The sequence below is a fragment of the Penaeus japonicus genome, unplaced genomic scaffold, assembly GCF_977035675.1.
Source record: "Penaeus japonicus unplaced genomic scaffold, GWHDUDI00000001_assembly GWHDUDI00000002, whole genome shotgun sequence".
Taxonomy (NCBI): Eukaryota; Metazoa; Arthropoda; class Malacostraca; order Decapoda; family Penaeidae; genus Penaeus; species Penaeus japonicus.
The window spans coordinates 36,672,982-36,685,481 of NW_028234404.1; the positions used below are offsets into that span (position 1 = coordinate 36,672,982).

The 12,500-nt window shown below is 38.2% G+C and overlaps 1 protein-coding gene across 22 annotated transcripts in view; it reads right to left on the reverse strand.

Annotated features, from left to right (window-relative positions):
- Window positions 1-12,500, reverse strand: part of LOC122253079 (band 7 protein AGAP004871) — a 588,497-nt gene that overhangs the window by 53,596 nt on the left and 522,401 nt on the right. For 5 of the 22 annotated variants that reach the window (XM_086550299.1, XM_086550196.1, XM_086550202.1 and 2 more), the window contains exon 5: window positions 1,358-1,455. The exons of 11 other annotated variants lie outside the window; for them this stretch is intronic. In XM_086550299.1, coding sequence (XP_086406425.1) covers window positions 1,358-1,455 — 98 coding nt within the window. Of the gene's footprint in view, window positions 1-1,357; window positions 1,456-3,737; window positions 3,836-4,890; window positions 4,989-7,234; window positions 7,333-12,500 lie in introns of all 22 variants that reach the window. 6 more of the 22 variants (XM_086550334.1, XM_086550223.1, XM_086550326.1 and 3 more) reach the window with 3 other exon arrangements.

The following is a 12,500-nucleotide window of genomic DNA, read 5'->3' on the forward strand; positions in this document are numbered from 1 at the left end:
ACATGCTTGTGTGTGTCATGTGCATGGATGCGTAGGTGTGTGTGTGTGCGTTCATTGTGTGTGTTTGTACATGTGTGTGTGTACATGTGTGTGTGTGTGTGTGTGCGTGATTCGGGTGAGTTTCTCGTGCGGGTTTGCATACATTCATGTTCCTTTTTTCTCACTTTTTCCATGCAGAACCTCATGCAGGATTCCATATATATATATAGTCATATATACGTGCAGATGTGTCTATGCGTGCAAAGTTCGTGCATGTGTGCTTTGCATGTTTGCGTTATTCTCATGTTGTTCCGTTTTGGTCTGGTTGTGTATCATGTTTGTGTTGCAAGTGCAAGATGTATCAGCAAGGTGCAGTTTTACTTGCAAGCTCGGGAGTGTGTGTACGTGGGTGTCCTTTGAATTTTGTGTTAGATGTCAGTGCACAGCAGTTTGCTTGTAGTGCTTGAGCATTGTCCTTCAGCATGTCTTTGCTTGGAAGGGCAACACTCCTGAGAAGGCGTGTGCTGTATTTGCATGTTGCATGTGGTGCAGTCGCGGTGGTGCAGATCATGTGTGTGTGTGTGTGTGTGTGTGTGCGCGTGTGTGTGTGTGTGTATGTGTGTGTGCGTGTGTGTATGTGTGTGCAGTGAAGAGTCTTTGTGCAACCTGTCTTTCGTGCTTGTGGTGTTTGTCTTTGTGTCTGTACGTACATGTCACCTGGAACAGCGCATGCCAAGACAATTTTGAATCCACGGACCTCGGTGTTCATTTGTTTATTCGTCGCTTTTAAGGTGCACATTTGTAATGATCGTGCTTCTTCATATGTCTCCATCTAGCATCTTATTGACTCCTGATCAGAGAGGTGGCATTTGCGTGTCACGGTGACATTCATATTTTCCCAACCCTTACCCAGTCGACTGATCTACGTGTATTTCCCTCCTCTGTTTATCGGTGGGTGTGTCTCCGTTTCCTTTGTTTATGGTCATGAGTGTAAATGTACATTGAATTACTCAAAATCTCCATTTTCTTCTAAATTTGCGATATCAAAAAAAGCTATTCTACTATGACTAGCTCGGCTATTAGTAAAAAAAATATCATCACCAAGTTATAATAATAATCTATATATATATAATAAATGCACATTATCCAAAGACACTCTGAATAGATAGAACTGAACGTGCGTACAACACTTGTGCTTCTGAATGCAGTCGATAGTTAAGTCCAAGCGTGACTGTTTTAAACGAATATAAGCCCTAGGGAACAGGGAACTAAGACTTATAATCATCTGCCATGTCACAATTGCTATTGGAATATATATATATATACTGTTTTACCTGATTTTTTTTTTTTTTTGAAAATGTGTAACTCATTTGTTTACCTGTAGTTTTGGATTTGTGTAACTGCGTTCACGGTATCTTTTACACGGAAGTAAATAACACCGTCAACAGCCACTGTCACGGAATCTCTTGTTAAGATCTGATGGAGAAGGGGAGATTACTTATGGGGGAGCTTAGTGATGGGCAGATCGTTGCTAGGGAGCTTACTAAAGGGGGAACTTAGTGATTTTTTTTGAGGGGGGGAGTTGGGTTGGTTGGTAAGTGGGTGGGTGGGCAGAGGTTCAATGCTGGTTGTCCTTGCTTGGTGGGCATAGCGATGAAGAGGAGGAAGATGATGTCTAGTTTTTTCGGAGGTTGTCTGGAAGGCGAGAGGGTAATAGAAAGCCGTGGGGGGAGGGGTAGGGGGGAGGGGGGGGGAGAAAGCTGATTGCCAAGGAAAGCTTAAAAAGAGGAAAAAGAAGGGTTTGTGTGAGGTTACTTCAGAAGGTGTTGGGCCGATACCAAGAACCATGTTGAGTTGGCGGTGTGGTATTTGGGCCCTAGCACCGAGGGGGAGCGGATTGGTGCCAAATGCTACGTTGGTGTGAGAAAGCTGGATGATGCTCTTTGGGGTTGAAACTTAAACTGGAAATGCTCAGGGTATGGATCTTTACGGGAAGCGCTGGAGGTGTGTATGGTCCTTCTTTAAGGATATGTGATGGGTACACTCATTTGGCCAGAAAATATGGCTTGAGTAGTGGTTTCTATTGCTGTAGAGAGGGGAGGGACTTCAAATGAAATGACAATTTACCCATTTTGTGAATAAATGGAAGAGACCAAAAATAAAGCATCATTCGAAGCCAGCTTTTTAGAAAAAAGCCAAATCCACAAAGCCACTTGGGAGTTTCTTTATCAAGGCACTGAGGCAGCAGAATCGATACAGCGAGTTCAACATAGACAAGATTTGTGGACAGTGTCTCGAATAAACTAAATATGGGTAACTTTGAAATAATACAGTCAATCACTATATTGTTCTGTAACTACATTGCACTGTAACGGCCATATGCGAAGGCGTAATAGACTGAACTACAGTTTGATTTTACTGTTAAAGATCATGACTTGTTAGCTTGTTAGTGTATCTCTAATATGTGATACGAAATGGATTTCCAGAATCTAAAATGGGATGTGTACGTATTAAACAATGTGAAAATGGAGTTTGAAATCGGAATAAAAGAGCATGAAAGTTATTGTATTCTCTTGAGGTTGGGAATCTACCGGCAAGGGCAAAGATATGTGGCAAGAAGGGTATCTGAGCTACTGCATGAAAGAGTTTTATCCTAATTGGAAAGGCGAACATAGATGGAGTATTATTGTGAAACCTGAAAACATCATATTGAACGGTACCACCAGCGAGGACTCTGATCATTGTGATAAAGAAGCATTACTGGATTATATGATTAAATTGCTCAAGAGGCTGAATGGCTGAATGATTTATATGATGACTTGGAGCTTTCTTAAAAAAAAAAGCTGACAATGGGTATCTTTTTAAAATTAAATTTAACACATTTTAGAATTAATGCCTTGTGTAGATTGATTTTTTTTACGTGTGGTTATGTAACGTTTTATAATTATGGATTTTTTTTTCTGGGGGAGGGGGGCAATTTTGTCAGAGGCTTTGTTTCGTGCACAAGAACCATTATTTAACAGAAATTAAAAACAGTCTCCTATCATAATAGTCCTTATTTCTTTCGCATTAAAACTGTAAAAGTAAAATTGTTTATCGTGTCTCATTATCTTCTATTTATTCCGTAAAGAACATCCATAGCAAGATTCCTCATGCTGGTTAACTACAGTACTTCCCTTACCACTGAACATTGATACCAAGTGTCGATATAATTAATCAAACAAGAACGTACGGACGCCAATGAACGGCTTATAACTGACGTCTCTCTTAAGAATCACGCTATGTACAGATGAGTTCAAACCTCGGCAATACAATGTGTGATAAGAAATCCCATGAGAGGGTGTGGCAAAGACGACCTGTGAGTGCAAGAGGTGCTGACTGTGCGAGTTGAGATGACCAGCTGTTTTGTGTCGAGAATGACGCAGGGATCACCAGACACTCGCTCTTCCAGAATGGAAAGATTTTTGGGTTTATTAAGTTTATCATACAGATGCGGACATTGGCTTTTTTTTATATGGAGATTTTTATTTTATGAAAATGATATGGAAAAATTACAAGCCAAGTTATATCAATGATCGATTGTCTTAGTATCTATTTATGTGAGGATATTTTGAGACTTTTGGGAAAAAAAAGAGAAAAAATAAAAAAACGAGCGTTGGTTCTCCCTCTGTAATTCAGACAACTGTTCAAAATTTTCCTCTTTTGTTTAAGTCTCTTATAGATAAAAACGGCTTTCACTTCGTCCCCCGATGGGTTACCTGTAATCCGATACGACGGTCACGACCCTAAGGGCATTGTTGACGGAGAAGTAAATGACACCGTCGACTGCAACAGTCACCGAGTCCCGTGTCAGGACCTGAGAATGACTTGGTCTTTGTAAAGTCTCTTTGGACTCGGAGGACCTCGGTTTCTCTCCAAGAGCCAGAGGCAGTTTGGTTGGGAAGAAGTAAGTGTATAAAAAGTGAAAGAAAGAAAAAAAAAGAGAGAAAAAGAAAGGAAGGTGGGTGTATATATATATATATATATATATATATATATATATATATATATGTATATTTATGTATATATATGTATATATATATGTATATATATACACACATTTTTATCATCTGTTCTTTCGGTTAACTTATCTTTTAATGCGTGTCTTTTTGGTCGAGGAAACTGTATAGACTAGAGCGGAGAGTTAGAACGACGCGATGAAATGACACAATAAAACGTTTCAACTTTACGTAAAGCACTCTTTCGTTTACAGTAAATCAGCTGTAAATTTACATATTACTTTCTGAACGAAATATCTACCGTTTACTTGTTATTTATGGTTTAAATGTTTTGTTTATTTTGAATGACTTTTTATGGATGAATAACGTCTGTTGTATGAAATAATATCTTAACTTTCTGTATTATTGTTTCGTAAGTGTATTTACAGCATAGAAAGAAAACAGTGGCACATTAACTAGAGGCTGCATATTTTTTTTTTTACATCTATTACTGAAGCGTTTTGGCTGCTCCAAAAGAGCTCCAAGTCACCATAGAAATGATTGCACCTAACGGAAACCGGCATAAAGTGAAAAATCAATCATAAAGTGTGAATGCCCAGTCAGTTAGCAGCTCGGATCGAACAGGGGATTCGAGCATTAGCTGACGAGACGTGTTTCACTGATGAATTCGAACCTCCAATGTGAAATCACCTTGAAGATTATCGGATTTTTTTTTTTTTTTTATATATAGAGAGTTTAGTGGCTCTAAGGACGCTTTCGAAAGTAAAATAAAAGTGGAAACACTGGAGCGTTCCAATCATCACTGAAGGCTTTAAAAGTGAATACTGACAATCGGATACAAATGGTGGCTACACATGGTGGGCGGTCAAGTAACCAAAACAAAACACTTCGGTATTGCGCTCTGGTGAGTCACCTATAATCTGATATAACAGTGACAGATTGTATGGGCGAGAAGATCTTGTAGTATACCACAGCATCGACCGATACGGTGACTGAGTCTCGAGACAGGACCTGCATGTGTCAAATGAGTGTTAGTTGGGCACAGCTGCTGAAGAATGAAAGGTGAAGACACAAAGAAGAAAAAAAATAAACGACGAAAACAAAGAAGGAAGCAAAGAAATGCATAGGACAGCTTGGGAGAAGCAACCTTTCAAGCTTGCAAGAAGAATCAGTAGAATCTTGAGGATTAGGGATTGGAGGGAGAATTATATTATATGGTTACTTTCACCCCTTCGGTTTCGAGACCGAAATGTAGTTGTGAGGTTTTGAAAGTATGTGGTGTATTATTATTATTATTTTTGCGTTCTTGTTATGTTTCGGGTGGCGGTCAGGGATTGTCAAAAGTAATCTTGCAACACACGGCATTGCAACTCAGACTCAAACCTCTCTTGTGGAGGTTCCCGAGTCCGAACAGTTTAAAGGGAATAGGATACGTATTTCAGTGTGACTGCGAAAGTTGAAAGCCAATGCTAATCCAACGGAGAAACTTCGATCTGAACTTAGATGTCTTTCTTCCTTGAGGGAAAATAAAAGGAAAAAAAAAAGAAGTTTCATGTTATATATATTAAAGTATTGTATGTCCTAATGTCAGATACGCGATGGAGTGTTCTTTTAGTAATACCACTGTTCGTTTGGTTATAAGAACAAACCAACTGTAAGGCAGAAAGCCAAGTACGGTGTCTAGAAATGAAGACATGCATTTCAACGATTTAATAATTGAGCGGAAGTTAAAAGTCCTTTTTTTCTCAATTGGTAGACAATTTATATGATATTAATGTGGATAATCGCCTCATTCACTAATAGAACTAATGATGAAACTGGGAAATGATTATCGTCATGCAATTAACACTGAGCAACTATGAAACATGATTATCAATGCAAAACTTCCTCATAACAAAAGTTCCTCGTAACTACAATGACTAACAGCCCTAATGCAAGCGAAACTTTCTAGTTTATTCAGCATGTTTCTAGTTTTAAATAAAAATGAAAATATGTTGCGGATTAGCATAAATATATATATAGTTTTTCAACGAAACGGAAATATGATTTGTAACTTCATGTCTTCAACTAAACGTGTAAGATTTACAAGGAACCATGGAACCTCATCTTTCACATTTTTGATATCGTCTTATATTTTTCTCATATAATTCCCTATATCTGTAAGTTTTTCCGTCTGACTGGTAGTTAAGTCACGTTATTAACATAGATCGTGGTTGACTTATTTTCACATTACGAAATTCTCCAACGTGAAATACGGAGAATTAGTTTCATTTATGGATCATAAATATGTCGTTTTGCTTTCCCAATAACGTTTTGATGCTGAGGTTTGTCTTAATATTATAAAACGCCTGCTGTCGCATGTGGAAATTATGCCAGAAAATATTTCGTGCAAAATTGGTGATAGATAAAATGTTTCACACAACAATATATATAAATATATATATATGTATATATGTATATATATATAAATGTATAAACATATATATGTATATATATGCATGCATATATAAATATGCATATTTATATGTATTGATATATATATACACACAAAAATAATTACATATATATACATATACACACATATATAGGAATATATATATATATATATATATATATATATATATATATATATATATATATATATATACATTATCATCTAGTAATACTTCTTAGTTGTATCCATTAACCAATATATTTCTATCAACTCAAGTACCAGTGTTCCTGTGGTGAACTCGAAAATGCACCTTGTGTTACGAATACCACTGCTTCGAACCGGGTGTTGATATGTGATCGTTCGTGCCAGAGATCGCGTACCGTCATGTCATGATATGACTGGTCACTAAGACAAAATACGATTTGGAAGATACACATTGTCTACTTTTGGGCGGTTTGAAACGACAGTGAAAGATGCGTTTCGTTAGACTTTTGCTCTTTTCTTCTCGTTGGGAGATTTGTACGGTGCCATTTCAGAAAAAAAAAAAGTGCTACAAGACTCCCAATCGACAAAGATATATAGATACACACAAATATGTATGTATATATATGTATGTATATATATATACATATACATATATACACATTAGCAAGAAAGAAAAGTCAATGAGAGGACAGGATCTTTCACCGGATCGTCTCGCCCCCAACTGAGCCATGGAAACTGGCCCCCCGCGGGAGCCAGTTGCAAGAGTGCTCGGGCCAGAGTGAATGTGCAGTTGACATTGTCGTTGGCGTTCGGACACTATAATAAGCCCACCAGTCACCTATAGTCCGCAACAACAGCGACACTATCTACAGGCCGGAAGATCTTGTAGTATACGACAGCATCAACTGCCACCGTGACCGAGTCCCTTGACAGAACCTGTGTGTGTGGCAGAACAGGTCAAAAAAAAAAAAAAAAAAAAAAAAAAAAAAAAATAATAATAATAATAATAATAATTTAAAAAAAATGAATAACGAAAGAAAAATAATCTTCCAAGACCGGGACAGCATTGTCATCGTGAGAGGTAAGGGTTATACATCCATTGACGATCTACCTACTGTATATATAGTCTTCGGGTAGGGTCATTTATGATAACATGCTTGATATATAAAGTGTAAAGGGATATCAAGCTAGGACTGATCTAATTTAAAAAATATATAAAGTGGTCATATATATATATTTTTTTTGATTAGGGGGGGAGGGGGATATGCAAGCAATATTGTATACTTTGCTACAGTAATTTAGTTTATGAGTAAATGGGTTTAAGTACGACCGATTCAAATTTTTCTCTTAGATGGACCAACCGGGTATAGAGGCCAGGGAGACTTATATAACAACGTAATTAGAAAAAAAAAATTGAACGGGTTTGTTGCGTGAACATCTAGAGCTTACGACACTGATTCGATTAAGGTCAGAAAGGGATAGAACTGTGAGAAGATTAGTTCATAAAACTGATTAATTTTGAATCCTATGAGTGAAGGGATGATCTGTACCTATCATACCCAAGACTATGTTGAAGAACTAAAGAGAACTGTGTTGTTCTGGAAGTAAACTAGTTGATTTTCTAACATTTTGGGTGATTATTGCATGGTTCTTGCCTTGTGCATTGAAAACATATGTAGTGAAATGATGATTGAAATCCTAAATTTCTCTTAATTACTAGAAGGTGTAAAAAAAATTACTTTTTTTGCAGTACCGAATGCACAGTCTGTAGACTATTTCACACCTTGATTTTTTTTTACGAAAAAAAAAATATATATAATAAGACTGATGTAGAAATATAGAATATATAATGGAAAATGAGAAATCATCTTCTGTAGTTAGTGTAACAGGGTATCTTGCTGCTGTTAAACAGTAAAGAATACTGAAAATATGTATAATGTAATTAGTTATAACTAAACTATGTGTAGAAGTCCGGGGAAACCACAAAACGGATGATCTAGAAAAAAAGGATAAAATTGATATGAATAGATCGTCGTAAATTTTCTCAGATCTGAAAATCCTTGAAACATGTTATGGCTTTGTACCAAACAATCATGATATAAAAAAATAAATCTGGGAAGAACAAAACGTGTAAAAGATCATAGGGAAACCCAGCATGTTAAAACCGCTTATAACATCCTTCACGAAATAAAAGAAATGAAAAGAACTTCAAAAATTAACAACACCAAAATAATCCACCGTAAACTATGACGCGAGACTAATTTCGTATTATCGTACATCTTCAACACGACCGTAACGAACCCGAAGAAAAACAAAAACAAAAGAAGGTCTGAGTAACAACATGGCTGTCATACTCACCGGCTGGAGTGATGGGCACATGGTGACGCATCGGTGTTACTATCATTACTGTTAGCATGACCAGCACTCGTAAATTATACTCACGATCATCTCCCATCGTGTCATTAAGCCTAATTACCCCCTGTCGAAGCTGGAATTCGGATCCGGTGACACCATGCTTCGTCGGATGATGTCTTCGTCTTAGAAGGCTATGGTGTTGAGCTACAGTGTTGGGAAATGGTGTCTTTCTCATGGACGTGTGTGTGTGTGTGTGTGTGTGTGTGTGTGTGTGTGTGTGTGTGTGTGTGTGTGTGTGTGTGTGTGTGTGTGTGTGTGTGTGTGTGTGTGTGTGTGTGTGTGTGTGTATTGGTTAGCGTACAGTGCGGCAAAAGACACAAACATGAAGACAGCCAATCAACGAAGATCTATTACTTGCGTTTTTTTTTCATTTTTGATGTGCAGACGAGATAGAGAAATAAACAAAATAAAAAACAAAAACAAACAAGTCGTGAAACACACATATTTCCATTACGACACCAAACAAAAACATACTTGAAAGAAGACAAACAGGATTTTTCGGTTGATGGTGCGAACATGGAGATACAAAAAAAAAAAAAAAAAAAAAAAAAAACAAGATACAAACGATGCAAGGTAATAGAAAAACAACATTATGTGCCACGATCCCCCGGGAGATTGAGTGATTACCTGAAAGACAGATGGATGGATAAAGAATAGGAAAGCAAGAGAAATAGGGAAAAATAATAAAGAAAGGAATAGAATGAAGAAAGGGGAAAAGATAAATGACAAAAGAGATAAAATTAGGACAGATAAAATAAAGATAAACAAAATTAAAAGAAAATACAAAGATAATAAGTGTTTTGACAGAAAATAAGGAAGAGAATATCAAGAGACCGAGGGAAAGAAAAAAAAAGAAAAGAAAATGGAGATGTAAAAAGTAGAAAGCAAGAAAAAAAAAAAAAAAAAACACTGACAAGAAAGTTATCAATAACTCAACACAGACAAGAAAACAAAAAAGACAAAAACAAAAGGAAGAAAGAAAGAAAGAGAGAAAGAGAAAGTTAGAAAGAAAGAAAGAAAACGGCAAAAGGAAGGAAGGAAGAGAAGAATAATGGCTATTAGCAAAAGGGGGAGAACGATAGATAAATCAAACGAACAGAAAAAAGCGAAATGGCGCTGGAAATTAATCCTCAGAGTCCAAGAAGCGAACGAGGAGAAGGAGGAGGAGGAGGAGAGGAGAAGGAGGAGGAGGAGGAGGAAGTGGAGAAGGAGGAGGAGGAGGAGGAAGTGGAGAAGAAGAAGAAGAGAAAGAAGAAAAAGAAGAAGAACGAGGAGAAAGAGATGGATGAGGATGAGGAGAAGGAGGAGGAGAGGAGAAGGAGGAGGAGGAGGAGGAGGAGAGGAGAAGGAGGAGGAGGAGGAGGAGGAGGAGGAGGAGAAGGAGGAGGAGGAAGAGGATGAGGATGAGGAGGAGGAAGAGGAGGAAGAGGATGAGGATGAGGAGGGGGAGGATGAGGAGGAGAGGAGAAGGAGGAGGAGGAGGAGGAAGAGGAGGAGGAGGAGGAGGAAGAGAATAATAATAATAATAATAGTAATAATAATGATAATAATAATAAGGAGGAGGCTGAAGAGGAAAAGGAGGAGTAGGAAATGGAGGAGGAGGAGGAGGAGAAGAAGAAGAAGAAGAACGAGGAGGAGGAGAAGTATGAGGATGAGGATGAGGATGGGGATGATGATGATGATAATGATGATGATGAGGAGGAGGAAGAGGAGGAGAGGAGGAGGAGAGAAGAAGGAGAGGAAGAGGAGGATAGGAGGAGGAGGAGAGGAGGAAGAGAGGAGGAGGAGGAGGAGAAGGAGGAGGAGGAGGAGGGGAGAAGGAGAGGAGGAGAAGGAGGAGAGGAGGAAGGGAGGAGAAGGAGAGGAAGAAGGGGAGAATAATAATAAAGATAAGAATAATAATCATAAGGATAAGGAGGATGAGGATGAGGAGGAGAAAGAGGAGGAGGAGGAGGAGGAGGAGGAGAAGAAGAAGGGGAAGAAGAAGAAGAAGGAGAATGATAATTGTAAGAATAAGATGGACAAGGAGAAGGAGAAGAACAAGCAATAGGAGACGGAGACGAAAAAGGAATAGAAGGCGAAGGAGAATAAGAAGTAATAGGTGAAGGAGGGGGAGGAGGCATAGGAAGAGGAAGTGGAAGAGGAGAAGGAGAAGAAGAAGGAGAAGAAGAAGGAGAAGAAGAAGGAGAAGGAGAAGGAAAAGGAGAAGAAGAAGGAGAAGAAGAAGAAGAAGAAGAAAGTAGAGAAGGAAGAGGAAGAGGAACAGGAGAAGGAGGAGAAGAACGAGAAGAGAGAAAAGAATGAAGGAAAAAGGAGAAGGAGGAGAGAAGGAAAGGAAAGAGATGGAGGAGGAGGAGAGGAAGGAGAAAAAGAAGGAGGAGGTGTAGGAGACGATGAGGGAATAGGAGGAGAAGGGGAATGAGAAGAAGATGGAAAATAATAAGAAAAAGAAGAAGGAATAGGAGGAGGAGGAGGAGGCTGCAGAAAAAGAGGAAGTTGAAGAGGAGGAGGAGGAGGAGGAGAAGCAGGAAGAAGAGGAGGAGAAAGAGAAGGAAAAGAAGGTAAAGGAAGAAAGAGAATGAATAGGAGAGGGAGAAGGAGAAAAAGAAGGGATATGAGAAAGTACAGATGGAAATGGAGAAAGAGAAGAAGAATAAGAAGGAATAGGAAAAGAAGAATGAGAATGAAAATGAAAAGGAGAAGGAGAAGTAGCAGGAAAAGAAGAAGGAATAGGAGCATCAGAAGGAAAAAAAAAAAAAAACAGAAGAAGAAGCAGAGGAAGAAGAAGAAAAATGAAAAGGCAAAAAAATGAAGAAATTAGAAGAAAAAAAGGAAAAATAATCATCAGAAAAAAAGGAAAAGAAAAGAAGAAAGAAAGAAAAAAAGAGAGATAAAAATAGAAAGAGAGAGAGAGAGAAAAACAAACAAACAAACAACAACTAGAAAACTGATTTGAAAAAGAAAAAAGCAGAAGAGGAAAGTGAAGCAGAGGACGACGACGACGACGACGATGATGATGATAATGATGATGATGATGATAGTGATTTCCATCGGATGAAAGATCGTCCAACGGGAAGGGACATCCCGGCGTTCACATCATACCCGAAGATGCGCCGCCTCGGAGGTCGCAAGGGAGAGTGAGACCATCCATCTTACTGACGTCAATTGCACTGACATCAATCTTAGTCGTCTCGGCGAGTGGGAAGAAGACGAGCGCGGTGAACATTGCAGACGAGGATGCAGATTATTATCATTATCCTTATTTTTTTTTTCTTTTTTTTTCTCGTTGGGGGGGGGGGGAGTGTGAGGAAAGACACTGATACGTGGTATAGGTTAAGAGGGAACACGGAAGTACACATCTAGGTTTGAAAAAAAAAAAAAAAGATGGTGAAGGATTTGAAATAGTGATACATATCGGAAGTGCAGTGTTTATTATTATGATTTTTTTTTATTAATTAATACACGCAAGAACTCGGTGCCTAAGTGGTAATACATCTTTTTCTTATACAGAGAAACTTTTCTCATACAAAACAACATAGTTACCTGTCAGTTTCGACGTGCAAACTTAACGATATGTTGATGTACTGTAATTTCACTTATCTGCAGTAAAGCTAGAATGCACTTTCGCGTGTTCATTCCAGTAAGAACTTAGATTAATTAAAAATGGATTATTTCGAATATATACGAGT